Genomic DNA, 25,737 nt, shown 5'->3' with positions numbered 1-25,737 from the left:
CTCTATGTGGAGTGCGGCTCTGCGGGTGGAGGTCGGTGCTGGAGGCCCCATTATTCTCTATGTGGAGTGTGGCTCTGTGGGTGGAGGTCGGTGCTGGAGGCTCCATTATTCTCTATGTGGAGTGCGGCTCTGCGGGTGGAGGTCGGTGCTGGAGGCTCCATTATTCTCTATGTGGAGTGTGGCTCTGTGGGTGGAGGTCGGTGCTGGAGGCTCCATTATTCTCTATGTGGAGTGCGGCTCTGCGGGTGGAGGTCGGTGCTGGAGGCTCCATTATTCTCTATGTGGAGTGTGGCTCTGCGGGTGGAGGTCGGTGCTGGAGGCTCCATTATTCTCTATGTGGAGTGTGGCTCTGCGGGTGGAGGTCGGTGCTGGAGGCTCAATTATTCTCTATGTGGAGTGCGGCTCTGCGGGTGGAGGTAGGTGCTGGAGGCTCCATTATTCTCTATGTGGAGTGCGGCTCTGCGGGTGGAGGTAGGTGCTGGAGGCTCCATTATTCTCTATGTGGAGTGCGGCTCTGCAGGTGGAGGTCGGTGGTGGAGGCTCCATTATTCTCTATGTGGAGTGCGACTCTGCGGGTGGAGGTCGGTGGTGGAGGCTCCATTATTCTCTATGTGGAGTGCGACTCTGCGGGTGGAGGTCGGTGGTGGAGGCTCCATTATTCTCTATGTGGAGTGCGACTCTGCGGGTGGAGGTCGGTGCTGGAGGCTCCATTATTCTCTATGTGGAGTGTGGCTCTGCGGGTGGAGGTCGGTCCTGGAGGCTCCATTATTCTCTATGTGGAGTGCGGCTCTGCGTGTGGAGGTCGGTGCTGGAGGCTCCATTATTCTATGTGGTGTGCGGTTCTGCGGGTGGAGGTCGGTGCTGGAGGCTCCATTATTCTCTATGTGGAGTGCGGCTCTGCGGGTGGAGGTCGGTGCTGGAGGCTCCATTATTCTCTATGTGGAGTGTGGCTCTGCGGGTGGAGGTCGGTGCTGGAGGCTCCATTATTCTCTATGTGGAGTGTGGCTCTGCGGGTGGAGGTCGGTGCTGGAGGCTCCATTATTCTCTATGTGGTGTGTGGCTCTGCGGGTGGAGGTCGGTGCTGGAGACTCCATTATTCTCTATGTGGAGTGCGGCTCTGCGGGTGGAGGTCGGTGCTGGAGGCTCCATTATTCTCTATGTGGAGTGCGGCTCTGCGGGTGGAGGTCGGTGCTGGAGGCTCCATTATTCTCTGTGGAGTGCGGCTCTGCGTGTGGAGGTCGGTGCTGGAGGCTCCATTATTCTATGTGGTGTGCGGTTCTGCGGGTGGAGGCCGGAGCTGGAGGCTCCATTATTCTCTATGTGGAGTGCGGCTCTGCGGGTGGAGGTCGGTGCTGGAGGCTCCATTATTCTCTATGTGGAGTGCGGCTCTGCGGGTGGAGGTCGGTGCTGGAGGCTCCATTATTCTCTATGTGAAGTGCGGGTGGAGGTCGGTGCTGGAGGCTCCATTATTCTCTATGTGGAGTGCGGCTCTGCGGGTGGAGGTCGGTGCTGGAGGCTCCATTATTCTCTATGTGAAGTGCGGGTGGAGGTCGGTGCTGGAGGCTCCATTATTCTCTATGTGGAGTGCGGCTCTGCAGGTGGAGGGTCCACACCAGAACTGTAGCAGGTAAAGACCCCAATATCCACAGGTGTCCCTTCTAATTGGGGGAAACTGTCACCTCTAATAATCCTCGGACAGTTCTGACAAACACAGTAAAGTGCCCCTTTATGGAGGTGACAGAAAGTCTGTTTAGTCACTTTAGCTTCATAGTATCAGCTCTAATCCAATGGGGAGAGAGCGATTTACCCTGAAGAGTCACAGATTGTGGGGTTGTTATAAAATGTTATATTTAGGGGGTTTGTGTTGTCTCCTTATAAGAATCACAATAGTTTTGTTGCTTTTCCGCTGATAGATACAAACGACCCAACTGTGAAAGACGGGAACCAAGGAAACCTGTATTACTCTCATAGTACGGGGCCTCTACACAGTATTGTCGGGAAACCTTCATATAGAGGCCGGTGGTGATGGAGTCAGTGACGGACTCTGGACAAATATGTTTCTAGAGCCGTAGTAGAAGATGAAGATGTCGTCCTCATCATGAAGTAGTTATTTCTCCTGTCACGTGTAATGAATATCTCCTGCGGTATTGCTAAGGCTGGGGTCACACTAGCGTATAGCATCCGGTGCGAGATGCTAATGACCCTCGGCTCCTGCTCTGCTGCCATCGGGAATCGAGTGTCATTCGTCTGTGCTCCAAGCCTCTTGCACAGTACGGATCGGAGCACATCTGTGGAGGAGGCGGAGAAATGACTTTCTCCATCTCCTCCATTGCTGGGGTCCTCGTTTAGCACACAGCACTCTGATGATATCCGAGTGATGTGCGCTGTTTCACTCGCACCCATAGGCTTATATGGGTGCGAGCCAGCCGAGTGTCCGTGACAATCGCAGCATGCTGCGATTGTCTTGGACCAAGGAAAACGGCCGACAAAAAATCGGCTGCTGGGAGCTGCCTTATAGTTTAACATTGGTCCGAGTGCAATGCAGTTTTTTTATCGCATTGCACTCGTCCATTTTAGTCGCCAGTGTGACCCCGGCCTAATGCGGATTCCAGTGTCTGTAAATGAGACGAGAATTAGCGTTATGGAAGATGAGTCTATGAGAAACGTATTCAGCTGCCGACTCCGAGGAAGAAACTGCTTGTTGTCTGTGGCCTAAATATATAGGTTTTATTAGGAGATGTCTGGAAATAAGCTGAATGTTGTAAAATAATAACAATACCATTGCAGCTTGGGTCTCCGACAGTCTCCGTATTTCCTGGTCAATCCTAATGATCTTGTGATTACTACAGCCAATCAGTTGCCGAAGCAGTGAGTAACATAGCCAGAGATTGGGAGCATGGAGGTGACTTAGTAAGAAATTCAACTTTTGTTCCAGTGTATACAAGACTAGAGAATGCAACATTTACACGTTCTGTTTCCTGATATGTTTGCCCTTATTATCTCCAGTAATTGTATTATTACACAGGATTTTTATGATGTTACATCGGATCATCTTCTCATTCAGGTCTCTACACTATCTGATCCTCTCAGTGAAGATCTTCTATATAAGAGAATTTTCCTGATTTACCCATCAAGGATGGAAATCGACAGAGACAAGATGGCGGAGAGGATATTACACCTCACCCTAGAGATCCTCTTCCGGCTTACTGGAGAGGTGAGAGATTCTGATGACGTCAAATTACATCATTCTTATCTATGTTAATAACAGATGGACAGAACTGAGGAAGTGAGGACTCTGGAAATGTCTGTAGTGAGATTTATTAATGTGTCTCTCCATAACCAGGATTACACAGTAGTGAAGAAGACCTCTAGTGATCGCTGTCAGGACCCTGCGTCTGAGGAATGGGGAAGACCCCTGAGCCCAATCATGGAGTCTCCACCTCATCCCCTGATTCATGAGGACATCAATGACCAGAAGATCCTAGAACTCACCTACAAGATGATTGAGCTGCTGACTGGAGAGGTGACACTGTTGGGAATGCTGGGACATTATACAGTAACGCTTTGAAGCGATCGGGGGATGACGGTATCATTGTATGTGTCAGGTTCCTATAAGGTGTCAGGATGTCGCCGTCTATTTCTCCATGGAGGAGTGGGAGTATTTAGAAGGACACAAAGACCTGAACAAGGATGTCATGATGGAGGTTCCCCAGTCCCTCTCAACACCAGGTAATAGACAGGACTAAATACACACGGCCTATAATTATCTGTATGTTAAGAATGAATTCAGTCCCTATATGTGTTTCCTCCAGATCTTTCCAAAAAGAGGACAACACCAGAGAGATGTCCCCATTTTCTTCTTCCACAGTACTATAAACAAGAAGATCCCAATGTTCCTCAGGATCATCAGGTAGATGGAGAGAAGGTGTCATGAGATATCCCTATGATGTGTAGATGGCTGTGAAGGTCTTGTGCTCAGTCTTGTTTTATCCTCCAGTATTATGTTTTAGAAAGGGAAAAGACTGACCAGTTAAAATGAAAGTTTATTTGGACATGATTAAAAATAAAACAACCTAAAGGAGCACCTTTACGCCAGAAACCTATCATGTTGTTTTTACCCTTCGCAATGACAGGACCCACATGAAAGAGAGGAATCCGCTCATAGGAACAGGAAACCTACAGAATAAAAGGAGGTGGTCCCCTCTCCTCCTCAGTTTAGGTTTCCTGTTCCTATAGGAATCCGAAGTTACCTGCAGTTGAAGAGGATTCCTGGGCCAGATACATCAGCCTGTGTGGTTTCTGTAAGAAGAGCAGGGGCTGCGGTACCAGAAGCAGCGATGGGGAAGCCCCTGCTTGTAGCCTCCCCCCTCGTCTGTCCACCGATCCATGGTCCGGGGTGGGCCGCCCAGTACCATGAGGGCGCACGCGCTGCAGCAGCCAGCTTTTCAATGGCTCGTCTAGTAGCCGGAGCACTTCTGGGTTGGGTCCAGGGAGGCAGGAGATGCGGTGCCAGATTTAAAAACGGTGCTGCCGTCAGAGCCGGTGTGTGTAAGTATGGCTTCACCGGCCAACGAAGCGCATCTGCCTACAGCAGAACAGCGTCCTCCCAGCAAGGAGAGAAGCGCCAGAAGCAACACTAAAAAAAAGCAGTGGTCGCCCCACAGAGAAGCGATCCACCGCCAGACAGAACGTCAAGGATGTTTTACCTAAATCTCCGCCTCTAGAACCGGTACCTTTGAGCTTCACTGGGTGAGTGTTAAAAATCCTCTTCCTATATGCTGATCTATTCCTCCTGTGTCCCTCTCCTTTTAGACTAAGAAACGGACACACAAGTCCAAGCATAAAGAATGTGCCCTATGTACGCAGCCACTTCCGGATTCATATGTTAAAAGCTTATGCCCCGATTGTATCAGTCTAACCTTACATGAAGAAAAAGTAGTAACGTCAGCAGACATAAGAGCTATAATTCGGGAAGAGATGCACACCAGCAGCTCCAGTACATGCCTGCCAAGCAGATCCCTTTCACCTGTGGTCTCAGAATCGGAGGATATACATAGATCCTCAAACAATTCAGATTCCTAGTTAAGTTCATCTGAATCTGAAGGAGGTCCTTGTCTACCAAGAAGGTAGCATAGACAACCTAGTAAAATCAGTCAGAAGTACAATGGGATGCCCGGATATAAAACGGTCAAAATCGGCACAGGAGATCGTGTTTGCCGGGTTGGGCCAGAAAAAACGGAGATCTTTTCCCGTGATATCAACTATTAATGAAATAATAAGAAAGAAATTGGATAGGCAAAACATACGGGGGTTCTTACCATCATCCTCTAAGAGACGTTATCCCTTTAGCGATGAAGAACTAAATTCCTGGTCAAAAGTGCCTAAAGTGGATGCTGCAGTTACTTCAACATCCAAACAATCCATATTACCAGTAGAGGATTCGGGGGTCTTGCCAGACCCTTTAGACCGTAAAGCAGAGGCCTTACTAAAAAGTTCATGGGAGGCCAACACGGGGGGCATTCAGACCTGCCATATCTAGTACATGTACCGCCAGGTCACTACTAGTTTGGATGGAAAAGCTGGAGGAGCAAATTAGAGAAAAAACTTTGAGAGAAAAAATTCTGCCAACAGTCCCTCTAATAAAAGAAGCTGTAGCGTTCCTGGCGGATGCATCAGCAGACTCGCTAAGCTTAGCAGCCAGATCAGCCGGCCTAGTAAATACAGCCCGGCGAGCATTCTGGTTACAGAGCTGGAAGGGGGAGGCACAGACGAAATCAAAACTTTGTGCGATCCCGTGCCAGGGTGAGTTTCTTTTTGGGAAAGCATTGGACGATCTCCTAAACAAAGCAGGAGAAAGAAAGAAGGGATTTCCTAACAAGTCTCTTCCTTATTACTGGAGAGCCTTTAGAAGACGCCCCTTTACGAGAAATAAAACATTTGACGCTCAAAGAGAGCGCTGGGAAACAAAGGACCCAAAGCAAAAAGGTGCATTTTATAGCGGATCATATAATACAAGACTTAACAAGTACCGCTAATGCTCAAGTTGGTGGCATTTTTTGTCTTTGCTATTTTTGTCCGTTCTGTGGTGTGAACCAACGTATAGGTTCAATTAATAAACATTTACAATTTTAGGATAGTTTATGATATTATAGTTGAGATCCTATTTGGCATTATTTTCTTTGATATATCAAGTTGGTGGCAGACTAAAATATTTTTCCCAGAAATGGAAGAAAGTAACATCAAGCCAATGGATTCTTAACATCATAGAATTCGGATTAAAATTTGAATTTGAGCGAATCCCTTGGGATTCATTTGTAGTAACATCACCTAAAGGGCTAGAACAACAAAGGGCTCTTGAATCAGAGATCCTGTCCTTAATAACTAAAAGAGTCTTGATAGAAGTTCCCAAGAGGTGAAGGGATTTTATTCCCCTTTATTCCTGATCAATAAACTGGATGGTTCATTCAGAATTATCATTAATCTCAAAAAATTAAATTCATTTTTACGTAACCGTACCTTTAAAATGGAATCCATTGGTTCTACCATCAAACTTTTGTTTCCTAGATGTGTGATGGCAGGAATAGACCTAAAAGATGCCAACTATCATCTTCCCATATACACCAAGCACCAGCGGTGCCTAAGGGTAGCGGTCAACTGGGCAGGACAGGTTCGTCAGTTTCAATATGTGGCAATGCCTTTTGGTCTTTCAATGGCTTCTCGCATCTTTACAAAAGTAATGCTAGAGGTGATGGCTTACCTGCGCCAACAAGATACTCTAATAATACCCTACCTAGATGACTTTCTAGTAGTAGGAAATTGTGTATCTCAATGTAAAGACCGTTTATCTAATACGATTTCGTCCCTACAGGAGTTAGGATGGATCGTCAATTACGAAAAATCCAGACTGAAACCAGAAACCTTTCAAACATTCCTAAGAATCCATCTAGACTCCGTAAGTCAGAGATGTTTCCTCCCACAGTAAAAAAAAATTGACTATACAATCAAAGGGGACATTGGCAATAAAAAAACCCGGTCATGTCACTAAGAGAAGCTATGTCCTTACTAGGATCATTAACTTCATGTATCCCAGCAGTCCCATGGGTTCAATTTCATATCAGACCATTACAATATGAGATCTTGTACATTCAGAACGCACAGGGACATCTGGAAAATAAATTGACTCTTTCCCAAAATGTAGTAGATTCCCTAACCTGGTGGTTAGATATAGATCATCTTACTAAAGGGGTACCATGGATAATAGAGCCTTCCAAGATAATTACTACTAATGCTAGCCCCTCTGGTTGGGGTGCCCATATGGGGGATAATCTAGCCCAAGATGTCTGGGATCTGACAGTCAATATACTCTTCTAATTGGAAAGAGTTAAAAGCAGTGGAGTATGCTTTAACCCTGCTGTTCTGTTGGTCAAAAATGACCGACTTTGAACATCAATATTCTTTAAAATATTCAAGATGCGGCTCTGAAACCCGTGGCCGACCGACCCATCCTCATTTAAGTCAATCAACCACAAGTTTCAGAACCACATCTTGAACACCCCAAAAAATACCAAAGTTCAAAATAGGTCTCCCCAGACCGAACAGAACAGCAGGGTTAAATCATTTTCTGCCACAGATTCGAGGAGCGCCTGTTTGAATATTGTCAGACAATTTCACCACAGTGGCATACGTGAACCGTCAAGGGGGTATACGGTCAGCAAGTCTGATGACCATAGCTTCAGATATCTTCCATCTAGCAGAAACCTATCTCTCATCCCTAACAGCCCTTCACATCAAAGGGGTAGAAAACACGAAAGCAGTCTCTCAGCCCATACATGCTAGGTCAAGGAGAATGGACTCTCAACAAGCTCACGTTCAAGAAGATAGCAAAATTATGGGGTACCCCACAAATAGATCTGTTTGCTACCAGAGAAAACAGACAAGTACAAAGGTTTGCTTCCTTGAACATGATGGATCATCCAGACATTTTGGACTCACTTCAGTATCCCTGGAAGTTTGATCTAGTGTATGCCTTTCCTCCGATGTCACTGATTCCACTAGTACTCGGGAAGATCAGAAGGGAGAAAACAAGGGTGATTCTTATCGCACCCTTCTGGCCGAAGAGACCATGGTTCTCTTGTCTCCAGGCCATGTCTCTATGCGACCCATGGATTCTTCCGTCAGACCGGAAGTTACTATCCCAAGGACCTTTTTTCCATCCGCAAGTGAAAGGACTTCACTTGATGGCATGGAATTTGAGAGGCAGCTATTAACTTCAAGAGGCTTTTCTAAAGATCTTATAAACACTCTGTTATTGAGTAGAAAAAAATCCACTACCCTAATATACAGTAGAGTGTGGAAAAAATTCTTAAAATTTTATACAAAACCTTTCACTAGACAAGCTCCAGTTGTACCCATCCTAGAATTCTTACAAAAGGGTCGAGAATTAGGTTTATCAGTAAACACCCTAAGAGTACAAGTGTCAGCATTGGGAGCCCTAAATGGGTGCAATATAGCAGGAGATAAGTGGATCTCCAGATTTATAAAGGCCTGTGAATGGAGCAATCCAGTCCATATTCCCCGTCTACCACCGTGGGATTTAAACCTAGTTCTTGAGGCATTAAAGGGACTCTGTCACCTGAATTTGGAGGGAACAATCTTCAGCCATAGAGGCGGGGTTTTCGGGTGTTTGATTCACCCTTTCCTTACCCGCTGGCTGCAATATTGGATTGAAGTTCATTCTCTGTCCTCCGTAGTACATGCCTGCACAAGGCAATCTTGCCTTGCGCAGGCGTGTACTATGGAGGACAGAGAATGAACTTCAATCCAATATTGCAGCCAGCATGCAGCCAGCGGGTAAGGAAAGGGTGAATCAAACACCCGAAAACCCCGCCTCTATGGCTGAAGATTGTTCCCTCCAAATTCAGGTGACAGAGTCCCTTTAACTGGTCCCCCATTTGAACCTCTAGATTCTATACCCTTAAACGTCTTCTCATATAAAGTCGCCCTATTAGTAGCCTTAACATCAGCTAGAAGGGTTAGTGACATCCAGGCCCTCTCAATAGACCCACCCTTCATGTTAGTATTCCAATATCGGGTAGTCCTTAGGCCAAACCCCTCATACTTTTTTTTTTTTTTTTTTTTTGTTTAAATAGTTTTTTTATTGAAAGCAAACATGCACAATACAATTTATGCACTGTCCAGTATTTTACAAAAATTTTAACATTTTCCAAACCCCCAACAATCCCAACCATACCCAAACCTCCCCCTCCCCTGACAGCTCCTTCCCAGTTATACTTTTGTTACCAGTATTGATGGTTCCTTGAGCCATTTGACTCACTTATGTTCGCTTGTTCCTCTAGCACTCTCTTCCTTTCAGAGGCTCTCACTCTCCCATTTCCCATAACTACTCATCCCAGCTCGAGCCACGGAGACCACATTTTGTCAAACGTTTCTATTTTCCCACGTCTTTTATAGACCCCCTTTTCCAGATTGAGACCATGTTTAACATAATTCAGGAATTCACCCCTTGTAGGCGGTTCCTCCTTGATCCAGTTCCTTGCTATTACCTTCCTTGCCATGTATAATAGCCTAGCTATTGCTATCTTCCAGATGTTATCCACTCTAATTTCCTCTACATATCCTAGTATACACACTATCGGATCTCTCGGCACTCTGCATTTATACGCCCCTTCCACACGGCTCATTACCACCAACCAGAAAGCAACCAGTCTTGGACATGTCCACATCATGTGGTATATTCCTGCATTCCCAGTCTTACATCTCGGGCATTCAGAGTCAGCACGCAACCCCGCTCTGCACAACACTTCCGGTGATTTATAGACTCTGTGCAAGATGTACAGCTGCGATAGTCTATACGGCTCGCTCAGCGACACTCGTGGAACCGACTCCAACACCGACTCCCAGGTTTCATCCTCCATTGGGCCTAAATCTCTTTCCCATTTCGCTCTCGCTTTTAAAGGGAAGTCTAACAAATATGCATGTAGAAGGTCCTTATAAAGGGTGGTAATGACTCCCCTTGTGGACCCTTCCCCACACACGTATTCCAGAACTATGTCCTCTTGGATCTCAACACCACCGCCCCTGTTTTGAGCTTTAAAAGCATGTTTCATCTGAGCATATTGATACTCCCCAGTCGGTCTCAGTCCAAACTCCCCTTGCAGCTGCGAAAAGGACTTTAATCCTCGTTGTTGAACTATCTGAGCCACCAAGTGGATTCCTTTGGCCCTCCACTCCGTCAGCACTCCAAGGGCCGCAAACTCAACCAAATTATTATTAAACCATATCGGTGTAAATTTAGTCAGCCCCGTAACCCCCCGAATCTGTCGCAGTCTGGTCCATAATTTATATATCAAAAACATAGTTGGGTATAATTTCCCCAATACTCCCAAGGAACCATCCTCCAGACACTGCGCTACCGGTCGTCGGTCTGTCACCCTCTCCATCAAGTGCTGTACCGCACTGGAGGACACCTCCCGTGCCCAGCCCTTCAAATGTTGGCTCTGGGCTGCAAGAAAATATAACTCAGGATTGGGTAAAGCCAATCCTCCATCTTCCTTGGGTCGCTGAAGCGTCTCCAGGCGAATACGTGGGTACCGCCTCCCCCATATCAGACTTCTAAATAGAGCATTAATCTGCCGGAATTTCCCACGTGGAATCCAAACTGGCGCGTTATGTAGGACGTAGAGTAATTTGGGCATCAGAACCATTTTAATTAGATTAACCCTCCCCACCACCGATAAGTGCAATTTATTCCATGCATCCACTTTTGCTTTAAGGGCGCCCACGAGAGGTGTCAAATTCCTATACAGAAACTCTGTAACTGGCATCGAGATCCATATTCCCAGGTATCTGAAAAGGGATACTACCCTAAGCCGCCCCTCTCCCAATGGCTCACTTCTGCTCTCCTCCACCCCATCCACCTCAAAGAGGACCGATTTATCCCAGTTTATCCTCAATCCCGATAAGTCTCCAAATTTCCCAACGATCTCGATAGCCCCATTCAAGGCTTCATCCGGGTCCGCTAGGAACAGTAGGATGTCGTCTGCATATAACGCAATCTTCTCCTCAACACTCCCATAACTGAACCCAGGGACTTCATCCGACTGTCGGATCTTGGCGGCCAATGGCTCCACAGCTAAGGCAAACAGAAGGGGCGACAGTGGGCAACCCTGCCTCGTACGTCTGGCCAGCTTTATAGGCTGAGAAAGTTCCCCATTCACTCTAATTCTAGCTGTTGGTAGTGAATATAACAGTTGAGTCCACGCCACAAATTGCGGGCCAATACCCATACATTTCAACACCCGCCAGAGATATCCCCACTCCACACTGTCAAACGCCTTATGGGCGTCCAAGGATGCAATAACCCTTCGGCCACAATTGTCAGACTTCAGCTGCAGGTTCATATGCAGCCTCCGCAGATTAACCGCTGTAGATCTGTCAGGCATAAAACCAGACTGATCCGGATGCACAAGGTTAGTAATGACACTAGACAGACGGGTAGCTAACACCTTGGCCAAGAGTTTGACATCAATGGTTAACAGAGAGATTGGCCGATATGACTCAGGCTTCCCCAGATCCTTATCCTCCTTCGGAATAACCACTATAATAGCCTCCCTCATAGATGCTGGGAGATACCCTTTACATCCAGCCTCCTCCAGTACTAACTTTAATCTGGGAATCAGCACTTCCTCCAAACTTTTATAGATTTCGGCTGGTAACCCATCAACCCCAGGTGCCTTCCCATTGGCCATAGACTTCAGCGCCCGACTCAGTTCCTCCTCGGTGATAGAGGCATCGAGGCTCACCCTATCCTCCTCACTCAATTTCGGAAGACCCAGACTCTCAAGGAAAGTCTCCGTATCTCCGGCTGACTCATTGACCCTGGAGGAATATAAGTCCACGTAAAAGTCCGCAAAGACCTTTATAATATCAGGTGTTTCAGATACCCTGCTCCCCCCATCCGAAACCAACGAGTGTACATATGAGGTACTACGCTGAGCCGCGGCTACCACCGATAGCATGTGTCCCACTGTTTCTCCCTCCTGAAAATAAGCCACCCTCTGAAACTCCCGCTTCCTTTCAGCTTTTCCCAGCAGAATCTTTTCCATACAATTTTGCGCTGTTCTCAACCTTTTCTCTGCCTCGGAGGTCCCCAGTACTACCATCTCGTCCTCCGCGGCTTTCAACTCTTCCAATGCCACTCTCTCCGCTTCCCTTGTCCTCCTCTTACACCTACTAATGTCTCTAAAAAGTAGCCCTCTCAGGTACGCTTTCATTGCATCCCAAACAGTCAGAGCATCAGTACTCCCATCATTTAACGCAAAGAATTCCGTCACCTCCTTCCCTATACCGTCCAAGTCAATACTCTGTAACCAGTTAGGATGGATCTTCCATTCTCTCCCGCTTGTAGTCCGTGTCCCCAACAACCTAACCTCCACCTCAATTGGACTATGATCCGAAAGGGCCCTCAGCAGATAACGCACCTCCCCCACCATTGTGTCCAACAGGCGGTTACCCAGTGCCATATCAATTCTGGATAGCGTAGCATGAGCCGGCGAATAGCACGAGTATCCTCTCTCCCCAACATGTCTGACTCTCCATAGATCAATCATGCCTAATTCACGCACATAGGTTCCAAATGTTGTAGTGTGCCCCTCCGACCTATTCTGGGCGTTCTTATTTTTATCCCAAAAGTCATCGCATATATTGTTCAAATCCCCAATAATTAAGAGTGGCAGTGGTTCCCATCGTTCCACCCTCTCCAATACCTCCCTGATCTTCTTACTTGAATATGGAGGTGGAATATACATTGCCGCAACACACAATCTCACTCCATACAATATACATTGTATCACCACATACTGACCCTCAGCATCCACGCATACTTTCACCTCTTCATACTGCACTCCCACCGGCACCAACACTGACACACCTCTTGAGTACGTCGAGAAGGTAGAGTGATACCCTTTCTGTATCCAACGTCTATTTAGTACGTCCACTTTCTCCTGTATCAAGTGCGTCTCTAGCAAGCATATCATAGAAGCCCGTTGATCCTTCGCATACTGCAAGCTCGCAGCTCTCCTAGACTTATCCGCCAGGCCTCTCACATTCCAGCTCAATATCTTAAAGCGGTCCCCTATTATGTGACTCATCATCCTTAGTTATGTCAATACTCCCGGTTCTGAGCTGTCTAACTTCCCTCCCCACCCTCACCCCTCCCCCCCTCCCCCACACCCCCCAATATTATACATTCTGCCTCTTATCAAGAGTGGGGCACCATCACCCGTTGCGAACACTCTTACTAAACCTTCTCTTTCCGCCTCCCGCTACCGTTTATAACAGAATTCGGCGCAATTCTTAGAAGAACAGTATAATTAAACCTGTATTATATTACAACTGCAAGAAACTAAATAAACTTTTTAGTACGCTGCACACCCTTCCTCCCTCATATTTCACCGCCGCACCAGCTCTCCCAGTGCGTTCCCTGAGTAATACCCAACTCCACCCTTCAACCTTCACATTTCAATTACCAGTGTACTGTCAGTCAATCTCTTTTTTTCCCCTTTTTGAAAGAATTAAGATACCTCCCGACCAACCCGCCCCACATTTTCAATCTCCTTTCCCTTTAAGTTTTTTAGCGTTAAGATCTATCCACTGGGTAGCGTCCTCCGGCGTCTGGAAAAAGTGAATCTTATCCATCGCTACCACTCTCAGTCGTGCCGGAAACATCATGGAGTATTGCACTCCCAGTTCTCTCAGCCGTCTCTTGATACCCGTGAACATCATCCGTTGTTTCTGTACCAGGGCGGAATAGTCAGGGTAAATAGCAATTCTTTGACCTCCAATTGTCAGATCCGTCATGTCTCTAGCCTTCCTCAGGATAATGTCTCTGTCTCTGTAGTTTAGGATTTTGGCAAGCATGGTACGGGGACTTGCTCCAGGGACAGGTGGTTTCGGTGGGACCCTGTGGGCTCTCTCTACCGCAAATACTTTTGTCAGTGCTGCATCACCAAAAGTCTCAAGGAGCCAGCTTTCAATATACTCCGTGGGATTCCTCCCCTCAGTTTTTTCAGGGACACCCACTATACGAATGTTATTTCTTCTGGACCTATTCTCCAGATCCTCATTTTTTGCAGCTAGCTCCGATATTGTTTGAGCAAACTTCCTCTCCGCTTTCTGCAGCTGCACTATATGGTCTTCTGCTGTGCTCACTCTTTCCTCCACAGCCCCCACACGTTTGTCAATCTTCTGCAGGGCTGCATTTATCTGGGCTGTATCCCCTTTAACCTCCTGTATCTGCTGGGTCAGGGATTGTTTGCAGGATGATACCAGTGCAAAGACATCTCTAAGGGTGGGCTCTGCTCCTGACTCCTTATCTTCAGGTCCCCCTACTACCACCGCCATGTCACCATCCCTGCTCCCCTGTTGTACCTCCTGCTCCTCTGCTGGGCTTTCCTCCTCTCCTTTTGTGTCTGTGTCCACTCCGTCGTCCTCCTCTGCTTTTCCTGTGTTCCCTGCGGCTTCCACTCTAGCAAACTGCTGGAGCTTTGCCGCCGCCGACATTCTCTTCTGGCATGCCGCGTTGTCCTTCTCCGCCTTCTCCCTGGCGTCGGCGCCATCTTGGCCGGTCCCTGCCTCGCCGGCTCCGGCGTCTCTTTGTCTCCTCCTGGTCATGTTCACCGACCTCGGGGCCGCCGCTATTCACCGCCGCACTCCCGGGACTCTCCTGCAGCCGGTAAGCGCTGTGAATCGCCGCTCAGCTGCGGCTTATAAGGATAATATTAACTTTGGCAGCGGGAGCGCTCTGTCACGCGTCCGCTCACATGAACGTTCAGGCCACGCCCCAAACCCCTCATACTTTCCTAAGGTTGCATCCACCTACCATAGGTCACAGGAAATTTTTCTCCCTTCATTTTTTGATACTCCAGTAACTTTAGAGCAGCAGAAGTTCCATACCTTAGATGTTAGAAGAGCCATCCTAACCTATGTAGAAAGATCTCAGGCCTGGAGGCAGAGTAGAGATGTTTGTCTCCTTTCAGGGCCACAGGAAAGGACATGGGGTCACAAAAGCTACCTTATCCTGATGGATCAGAGAAGCTATCTGCTTGGCCTATTCGTCAAAAAGCGAGGTTCGTCCAGAGGGTATAAAAGCACATTCGGCAAGAGCCATGGCATCCTCTTGGGCGGAGCTAGCAGATGTACCGATTGATTTAATATGTAAGGCCGTAACTTGGTCAACACCTTCTACCTTTTACAACCATTATAGACTTGATCTATCTACATCTTCCGACTTGACCTTTGGTAGAGCTGTCCTTAGTACAGTAATCCCACCCAGATAATAAGTCTCTGAAAGTCTCTCATGTGGGTGCTGTCGTGGTGAAGGGTAAAAAGCCGGATTACTTACCGGTAATGCTCTTTTAATGTGTCCACGACAGCGCCCATTCACTACCCTCCCTAATTATGCGCAATTTCCTTCATTTAAGCTCACAAATAATGGTTGTATAGAGTTTAAGACCTTTATATTGCTGAATATGAGTTAATACTAAAACTTTTTGCGGTTCCCTTTTATACTCTGAAAACTAAACTGAGGAGGAGAGGGGACCGCCTCCTTTTATTCTGTAGATTTCCTGTTCCTATGGGCGGATCCCTCTCTCATGTGGGTGCTGTCGTGGAGTCATTAAAAGAGCATTACCGGTAAGTAATCCGGCTTTTTATTGTTTTATTTTTAATTATGTCCAAATAAACTTTTTTCATTTTAACTTGTCAGTGTGCCGTAAACATATCCTTTCCATTTCCTACATTTGCTGAATGAACCAGCAGGTTTGGCACCCACCAGACACATGCTGCACAAACTCGCTTGGTTTCCAGCTGGATACTACACACATGAGGACTCCCTGTTCCTCCTTCCTGCCTATTATCTATATAATACTCCCTAATCCTGCCCCCTGCACAGTAGCTCCGCCCCCACCACATCACCACACATAATTCTGCCCCCACCCCATTACCACACACAATCCTGCCCCCCACCACATTACCACACACAATCTGCACCACATCACCACACATAATCCCGCCCCCCACCACATCACCACACATAATCCCGCCCCCCACCACATCACTACACAATCCCGCCCCCCCAACACATCACCACACATTATCCCGTCCCCCCAACACATCACCACACATTATCCCGTCCCCCCAACACATCAGCACACATTATCCTGTGCCCCCAACACCTCACCACACATTATCCTGTCCCCCCCAACACAACACCACACATAATCCCGCCCCCCACCACATTACCACGCGAGGCTCTGTCCCCACACACGATATCCCGTTTAAGTTAACAAGAAAACAATTCCCACTTAGTCTGGCTTATTCCATGACAATTAAAAAATCGCAAGGACAAACATTCGATAAGATTGGCGCTCTCCTACCTGATCCTGTATTCACACATGGTCAATTATACAATGTATTCTCTAGAGTAACAAGTTGTAAAGGTATTTCAGTTCAAATTGTACCTGGTAGAAGTCAAGGAAAGATCTTTGAAAATCGCTATACATTTTATTGTGTTTACAGAGAAATTTTAACTTAATTTATGTTTTGTTATGAAATTTGCTTAGATGCTGGAATGAATAAAAAACGCACATCTTACTGAATCCAGTTTGTTTTTGATTTTACACTGTGAATAAAATGTATTATTAGTATTATTCAGATTTTTAATGATTATTATTATTAACTTCATTTTAAGTTAATTTACCACCTGCGTAAGCGCTATTGAATGTTGTCATTATTTACTTTAGTTTAATCACCAGCAGCGTTAATTAGATAGCAATGAGCGTGCCGAGCATTAGCTGGCTGGAAACAGCTAGTATGTTTTATACTTGTATAATGAGAACGGTGGAGATGGCAGGATTAGAGCTGATTATAGATGTGACTTTCTCCATCTGTCTGTGACTTTTGCAATATTTGTTTCAGGGTGAAGATCTTACCCATATTCATACTACAGAGACCTATGTGAGGAGTGATGAGCGGTGTAAGGAGGAGATTCCTACATATGACTACCCAGGTGAGTAGTAACCACTAAATGCAGAGAAGTCACAGATTCTTCTCAGTCACCGGCTGTGGCTGCTTTTATCGGTGGTGTAGTCCGGCCATATCACAATCGTGTGATCACCACTTTGCGTGTAGACCACAACATACTCCTCAATCCAAAACTGTTCAAATGACTTTGGACATTATAAGCCATTTTCTGTAGAACGTATAGCCTGGAGGATCCACCTACCCCCTGAAACTAGGAAATTCTGACCGTTACCTGCCCAGGTCTGTAAACTACAAAGACAAATAACCTCATGCGTAGCATGTGCTGACAAGTTAAAAAATCACTTGAAGAAAAATGTTATGGTGGGCTTGTAAGAGAAAGCGGAGGGTAATGATGCTGTTGGCTTCCTAGATACCTGATATCTTATTGGATGAATCTCCCTTCTCTCCCTTCTGCGCTGCTGAATGTGCTCATATGGTCCCTACAAGACCAGTTCCAGTCTTTCTGGCCGAACTTCACTTTTATGATCGACAACAGTAAAGGTGCAGTAAGGGCAAAGTGTGAATTTCTGTACAATAATAAGTTTCCCTTTATCCTGACTTTTCAATTTCTTTTAAAACCAACTATCTTAAAGCAGGATTGCGATAAACTACATAAAACACATTACACCTGTGCCTTGATATATTGTATCTCTAAGCTGTGCATGGCTGAAGGCTGTAAAATACATTTACTCACGCCTGCAGGAGATGTGTTGGCTTGAGCCCTGGTTTCATGGATTCATTCCACATCATAAATTCCACTACTGCACAACCTCTCCTGAAATGGGCAGCACTAATACTTTCTCTACTCTTTTCTTTGACTATCTAATATTTCTTCTTGAAACTCATCTGAAAATATTGATCCTTGCGATAGTTTAAATTGCAAAGAACCAACAAGACTCATTTATTACTGATGAAGACTGTTGGATTTGATCATTTCTTTAGATGTGTTATTGTCTATAGTCACAGTTTTTGACTACAATTGTTAGGGTCCAAAATACTCTGATAACCATTTCCCGCAGCCAGCTTTGTGTTCCTAATCCGGGCCCATTTTTCAAATCTGACATATGTCACTTCATTTGGTGATAATTTTAGAATTCATCGCAAAATATAAGCCCCGGTTTTTTTTTCACTTTTACAAAGTTGAATGGCAAATAGATGAACCTCACAAATTATTTAGCTATTTGAATCCAGATCTTACTGGTATAGTTTGCAGACACAATGTATCGGGAGCAGTGTTTGTGCCCACCTGGCAGCTCAAAAGATGGCCACAATGAACAGGCTTGGCACTATCTACTCCATTTTCCCAATCCCAGGGATTGTCTTGTTCATCACCCAATTAACACCTCTAGATGGATCTGGACTTGCATATAGACCCCCCCAGGCTTGGACCATATTGTTGCCTGCTTTTCGGTGGTGTAAAATAGGAAGAACAATAGTTAGGTAGCCGGGTCAGAACCCGTTAGGCAGAGAAAATACAAAATCAGAAGATGCAATAGTAGTCCTCAAACAGGCTAGGATCACAACAGGATACAAATACACAAGTCGGGAGGTGAGCATAGAGAACTGAACCAGAGGAGAACAAGGCTGTATCTCGCAGCTTCCTTCAATATGCTTCGAGCTTTTGTAGAATATGGTGCTAACCAATTGGCCGAATCAGGGAGCAGATTACTTCAGCTGGACAGAACATGCACCTATACTGCCAGACTGGATTGCACTAATTGTCCCAGGCACCCAAATCTTAGTGGCTAAATTGAGCCTACATTGTCCATTGCTTCTGGTTTCAACGTTTACTCCATAATCAGCCCCGCCTGCCATGTGGATAAGGACACACCTGGTGACAAAAGGAGGCATCATAAGAACAGATCTGAAAAGAGATATGACATCTCATCTGCAGAAGCCCTAGTGTGAAAAAAAATTCAGAAAAGCAGAGCAGTTGAAATCCCCATAAAATGACTCCATTTTAGAAATTGTAACTCTCAGATAATTAATCTATCGGAGTAGTGTCTGTTTTTTTGATTCGACAGGCACTTTCTGGAAATTAGCATGCAGTGGTTTAGGAGAAAAATGCAAATATACCATTTTATTACCCAACATATAGTGCCCAGATTGTGCTCCAGGAGACACACACACCATAAATTAAGTGGGTTCTTCTCACTATAGTAATGCCAAATACATGGATGCTAAATGTGGTTTGGGCACAACGAAAGGCTCAGAGAGGGATATTTGACTTTGGGAGAGTGTGTTGGTTAATGGAAGCCATGTTACTTTTCAAGAGCCTTTGAGCAACTAATAATTTGGAAACCACTGTTTTTCCACTAACAGATGATTGACCTGAGTGGGGACTTTGTTTTTTTTTTTTTTTGTGAGATGAATAGAAGTTTTTATTGCTATTATGTTTGTCAACATAACGTTTCTTTGTGACTTTTAATTCCATATTTGAGAGACAGAATGAACGAACAGTTGAACACTATGCTCTACTGGTTTATCCTATGAGATTTTCTATTAGACTGTGAACTGTCATTGTCTTGGTGAAGAATTCAATATTTTTACGTAATTTGCCATTTTTACAGACAGTTTAAGTAGAAATGTTAAATGACATGACATTCAAAGATATTGTATTCCTAAATAATTGGTTTATATCTTGGCAGATGACTGTGCCAAGAGATCAGAGGGACTGCTGACACCTTCAATTTTTAAATCAGATGATTTTGAGATCCCACGGGATACAATTGAAGTGAATGCCTTTACTCCAGATATACCATCATCCCTTCACTGCAAAGGTCTCTCATCTGATCCTTTGAAGCAAGTCCTGTCTTCTGATTCATTAGCGACCACTAAGGAAAATCAGAGTCACAAAATGAGCATTAAACAAGGAAATACTCATAAATCAAAGAAGCCATTTTCATGTTCAGAATATGGAAACAGTTTTCCCATTGAAAAGTCTTTTCTTAAACATTCAAAAATTCACACGGTGGAGAAAAGATTTTCTTGTTCCAAGTGTGTTAAATATTTTAAGCGCAAATCACATCTTGTTGGACACCAAAAAAGTCACACAGGGGAGAAGCCTTTTTCTTGTTCAGAATGTGGGAAATGTTTTAGCGAGAAATCACATTTGGTTAAGCACCAGAGAAAACATGCAGAGAAGAAGCCTATTTCATGTTCAGAATGTGGGAAATGTATTAACAAAAAATGGAATCTTGGTATACACCAAAAAACCCACACAGGGGAGAAGGCTTTTTCATGTTCAGAATGTTGGAAATGTTTTAACCATAAATCAGATTTGATTAAGCACCAGAGAATTCACACACGGGAGAAGCCTTTTTCCTGTTCAGAATGTGGGAAATGTTTTAATCAGAAATCGTCTCTGGTTAAGCATCAGAGAACCCACTCCGGGGAGAAGCCTTTTTCCTGTTCAGAATGTGGGAAATGTTTTAATCAGAAATCGTCTCTGGTTAAGCATCAGAGAACCCACTCCGAGGAGAAGCCTTTTTCCTGTTCAGAGTGTGGGAAATGTTTTAACGATAAAGGGAATCTTGTTAACCACCAAAAAACCCACACAGGGGAGAAGGCTTTTTCATGTTCAGAATGTTGGAAATGTTTTAACCATAAATCAGATTTGATTAAGCACCAGAGAATTCACACAGGGGAGAAGCCTTTTTCCTGTTCAGAATGTGGGAAATGTTTTAATCAGAAATCGTCTCTGGTTAAGCATCAGAGAACCCACTCCGGGGAGAAGCCTTTTTCCTGTTCAGAGTGTGAGAAATGTTTTAATCAGAAATCGTCTCTGGTTACACATCAGAGAACCCACTCCGGGGAGAAGCCTTTTTCCTGTTCAGAGTGTGGGAAATGTTTTAACGTTAAAGGGAATCTTGTTAACCACCAAAGAACCCACACAGGGGATAAACCTTTTTCATGTTCAGAATGTGGGAAATGTTTTAACCGGAAAGCGAATCTTAATAGCCACCTGAGAACCCACACAGGGGAGAAGGCTTTTCCATGTCCAGAATGTATGAAATGTTTTAATCAGAAATCAGATTTGGATAGGCACCAGAGAACACACTCAGGGGAGAAACATTTTTCCTGTCCAGAATGTGGGAAATATTTTAACCATAAATCAGATCTCATTATACACCAGAGAACCCACACAGGAGAGAAGCCTTTTTCATGTTCATAATGTAGGAAATGTTTTAACCAAAAAAATATATTTCTTAAAGGTGTTGTCCATTGCTAGGAAAACCCCTTGTCATTCCTCCTTTGGCCTATTTTAAATAAAAAATATTGATACTCCCTTTCTGTGCTAATTGTTCCAGTGGGCTTAGCACTCACGTTCCCGGGGCTCATGTTAGGTTGTTACAAAATCAGCGCTGGCTTCACTGTTCCTGCCTTCAGATGTATTGAACATTCACAGGAAGCTAGGGCCACCGCTGCTCTGACTTACTCTTAGGCTATGTGCCCACATTGCGGATTAGCCTCAGGAATTTTTTGTGCAGATTGGCAGGAAACGCAGGGGCGGATTCGTCGCGTTTTTTGTGCGGATTTCTATAATGGAATAGGTACAATAACACTGCAGATCCGCAAAAAAGAAGTGACATGCTACTTCTTTTCATCCGCAGCGTTTCCGCATGGAATTTTTCTCGGTGATAGAGAAAATGAGGAAAGATAATTACTAGGGATGAGTGAACGTGCTCGGTGATACTGATATCACTTGAGTATCTGGGTGCTTGGAAATACTCGGTGAGCATTAGCCGTTGCTCGGATTTAAAGTTCAAATTCCTCACTCCGCATGTTTGGTGTCTGTTACACAGGCAATAAACATGCAGGGATTGCCTGCCAGTCACTGTAATGCCTTAGCCATCTCAGTAGTGGCATTACTATGATTGGCTGGCCATATTATATAATTATAATCAGGGGTTATAAAACAACAGATGCCACCATGCTCAGCACACTGATGCCATTGCACAGCTCAGAGACAGTTCTTATTGGAGGAAGAGAGTGGTTGTACAGGCCTGTGTGTGCACAGTATAATTCATCAGCGTCCTATAGTGTTGATACTGGTGCTGAAGCTGAACCATCATATTAACAGTCGTTGTAAGGGCTAATCTTGTGCTTTTGTTGTTTTTATCAGATACATTTTGCATTTAGCCTAGTGAGGGACAGTTGCATGAGCAGGGTGATTGGCTGAATACAGGGGCTTAGTGCTTTGCAATCCGCTGCTATATATATGTAGCAGCAGCAGTTGACCACATTCTTTTTTTGGGGGGTGAAAAAATAGACTATAGTGATAACCATAGAATATCTCCTGCTTTTTGCAGCATTTCAGTGGTATATAACACTCCAAATAAGCATTGAGAAATTTTTCTGGATTGAATTTGTCATCCATATACTTTTACATGCTTTGTGTTACATTATGGTGATATTAAACAAAAAAAAATGCGTTGACTGCTGCAGGTGACCAATTTTTTTTTTAAATTTTTCAATAGAATATAAACTTGGTTTCTAGAGACCTAGAAATGAAAAAATTTGTAACGCTTGACGTAAGGGACAGGGAAGTGGAGGTGCTAATGATGGTGCACGTAGATGCCATGTACGTGGGACAGATGTGACTGTACCTGTTGCTGAAGTACAAGAACCGTGCCCATCCACATCACATAGGTTCCTGTCCTACTTTGCAGGAAGGTAAGGTACACCACTTCTGAAGACAGAACAGTGTGAACTGGTGGTCGGTTGGGTAGCAGGTAATGCTTCTAGCATGCTGATCCTCCCATTTTGAGTCCCTGGAGATTAGTGATCCCACATTAGGACACTCTGTGAAGCTCTTTACAACATAATTTCTGGATTGTGGCCTCTCAACCTGCATATTCCAAGGGGGACAAGAGGACATTCTGTTTAATGATGCACAAAACTTAGAGCACCCACACTTGTCTAAGGAGGAAGATGATGATGAGGCACAGTTGTTGACAAGTCAGGTTGTTGTTAAGTCACCAACTCAGGAGGACCAAGATGCAGTGGTGGAAGACAAAGTGGTGAATGGCAAAGTCCGTGACCCAGGGTGGCATGCCCAGCGAAGCCAGAAGCGCTGAGGGGGATAGATTGACCGCACTGAAACAGGCATAAAGAGGAGGTGAGGTGACCAGAGGGAGAAGGCCGGCAACTGTTCCATAGAGTACCAGCATTCATGAATTTCTCCATCAAAGAGTTAGGAGTTCTCCAATCTGGGACTTTTTTAAAGAGAGTTCTGACACCTAACCATTAAGAGCCTAACCACCATTAGCATGATTAGGCACAAGTCATCTAAGCACCCGACGCCTGGGTCTATGATTGGTGCAAGTGGGTGACACCACTGCCTCTTCTCCTGTACTAGGTGCTTCCCAATTTCCTGTTTATGACACTGGTGCAAATGCCTCCTGCCCTGCACCTGTCCTTGCACATTATGATGCACCATCATTAGGTTAGGCAATTCCAAATCATTGTCCCAGCACAGCATTCAGCCAGATTTGCCAGAGCCTCTGGTCAAGGTACTCTGTGTCAGTGCCCATTTCCCCAAGTCTGCTATAGCTGCTGGCAGTGCATGCAAGTGCCAGCTTACCGACTGGTATATGACGTGACCAAGCGCTGAAAATCCGCTGCACATATGGGTAGCGATTTGTGAGAAGAGGCCAGTTGTGCAATACCATCTCCAACAAGCTCTTGTCTGAGAGAGTTTTTAGTGGTGTCGTGAAAGGTCATAACAGGAACTTTCGCTTGTCAACATAGAATTGTGATAGACTCACTCTCAAAAATGTACGAAGCCTACGCTTTATTAATTTTTTTGAGGAACTCCACTTGGTGCCTTCAAGGGTGTTGTGACAACTAGTGTTGAGCATTCCGATATAGCGAATATCGGTCGATACCCGATATTTCAGTATTGGAGTTCCGATACTGAGTTCCGATACTTTTACAATATCGAATACCGGAATCAGAAGTTCCCATAATGCAATGAGCCAGTTTGATTTTATTCAGCCAATGAGGATCCTAAGAAGTGTGGGCACATCCTGTTAGGCATGGTAAGCATGTTAACTAATGGCATGGCTGCTGAAATGATGTCATGATGCACTATAAAAGCCGCCGCCATTTTGGGTTCACTCTGCTGTGAATTTACTTAGGGACAGGACGCTGCTGTTCTGACTCTGAGGGACAGTTTGAGCTAGCAATTTGCTTTATTGTGCTTTACCCAGGCTACTTTAGCATCCACTGTGTGAGAAGCTTTCTTTTGCCTTGCAGCACTGTTCACAGCTGTCTGCGAGGTCTCTGTGCGAGTGCAGCTCACGCTGTAGTGTGTTCTGCAGCCACCTCCGGGTGTAGTCCGCTCAGCGTGTGTCACTGCCTCATACATTGTCCTTTTTTGCATTCGTGCTGCTCATTTTTCCTGATTTCTCCTATTAGTGTGGTTCCATCTGTAACCAGCTAGATTGCTTGCAAACACTATATAGGAGTAGATAGAGGAGACTTTCTGCAGCCTTGCAGCACTAGTGCACAGTTCTCTGCATTGTTCATGGCTGTCTGCGAGGTCTCTGTGTGAGTGCAGCTCATGCTGTAGTGTGTTCTGCAGCCACCTCCGGTTGTAGTCCGCTCAGCGTGTGTCACTGCCTCATACATTGTCCTTTTTTGCATTAATGCTTCTAATTTTTCCTGATTTCTCCTATTAGTGTGGTTATTATTATTATTTATTATTATAGCGCCATTTATTCCATGGCGCTTTACATGTGAGGAGGGGTATACATAATAAAACAAGTACAGTCCGTATTCAGCTAGATTGCTTGCAAACACTATATAGGAGTAGACAGAGGAGCCTGTCTGCTGGCTTGTGCCCTGCAGCCCCAGCCAGATAAGTATTAGCCTATTTTTTGGAGCCTCATCTATTGCATTGTAGCTTACCTTCCTGCATTGTAATAGCTTCAAAAAGTTTGTGATACTATCGGTTTTACATCTTTGGGCACATCCAGTGTCTTTTTGTGAAAAAAAAAAAAGGAAATAAAGTTCACCAAATACTCCACTTACAGTTGTGTAGGCCATATTAGCTCATATTAAAGTCTAGTTCACACTTTATAAAATTAGTGTTTCTTATACCTGTTAGCAGCTGTTGAGGAATAAGCACACTAAGCCCTTAGTACTTTTCTGCCTATCTTTATCAGTCTACCAAGATGAAGAAGGCAGGGAGTAAGGCACATGGTGGTGGAGTTTCTGCAGAGAGAGGACGTGGGGATTCTGTGCCTGCTGCGGGCATAAGTGACTCAGCATCCTCCAGTTTTACCAGGGCACAGTCCTTTATAGGAGCTCGCCGTAGCCCACTGCTGCCGGAGGACCAAATTGAAGATGTTGTCGGATGGATGGCAGCTAACGCATCGACTTCAATTAGTTCCAGATCCTCTCAGGTCCTGAGCACTGAAGAGCACCCATCTGTCTCTTTGCCACCAGCCAAATTGCCCAGGCAGTCAGAGAGCCCTGGACAGGAGCCATCTCTACTTCTGTTCTCTGAATCTCTTGGCTTGGAAAGAGGGGGCCAGCCAAGCAGCATTCTAAAATTTTAAGAAGAGGTAGTAGGCAGTGATGCGCAACAGCTTTGTCAATCTGAATCTGAAGAGGCGGGTGGGCCAGTGC

The 25,737-nt window shown here is 45.2% G+C and overlaps 1 protein-coding gene across 1 annotated transcript in view; it reads left to right on the top strand.

The window, feature by feature from the left end:
• Positions 1 to 25,737, top strand: part of LOC138666462 (zinc finger protein 850-like) — a 137,453-nt gene that overhangs the window by 43,826 nt on the left and 67,890 nt on the right. Inside the window, exons 10-15 of the mRNA XM_069754685.1 lie at positions 3,065 to 3,214; positions 3,344 to 3,523; positions 3,606 to 3,729; positions 3,813 to 3,910; positions 16,996 to 17,086; positions 19,749 to 21,046. Of these exons, the coding sequence (XP_069610786.1) occupies positions 3,065 to 3,214; positions 3,344 to 3,523; positions 3,606 to 3,729; positions 3,813 to 3,910; positions 16,996 to 17,086; positions 19,749 to 21,046 (1,941 nt within the window). The remainder of the gene's footprint in view (positions 1 to 3,064; positions 3,215 to 3,343; positions 3,524 to 3,605; positions 3,730 to 3,812; positions 3,911 to 16,995; positions 17,087 to 19,748; positions 21,047 to 25,737) is intronic.

Source organism: Ranitomeya imitator, chromosome 2 (assembly GCF_032444005.1).
Source record: "Ranitomeya imitator isolate aRanImi1 chromosome 2, aRanImi1.pri, whole genome shotgun sequence".
NCBI classification, from domain to species: Eukaryota; Metazoa; Chordata; class Amphibia; order Anura; family Dendrobatidae; genus Ranitomeya; species Ranitomeya imitator.
Note: the sequence above shows the minus strand (reverse complement) of the source record. Positions and strands in the feature narration are given on the sequence as shown.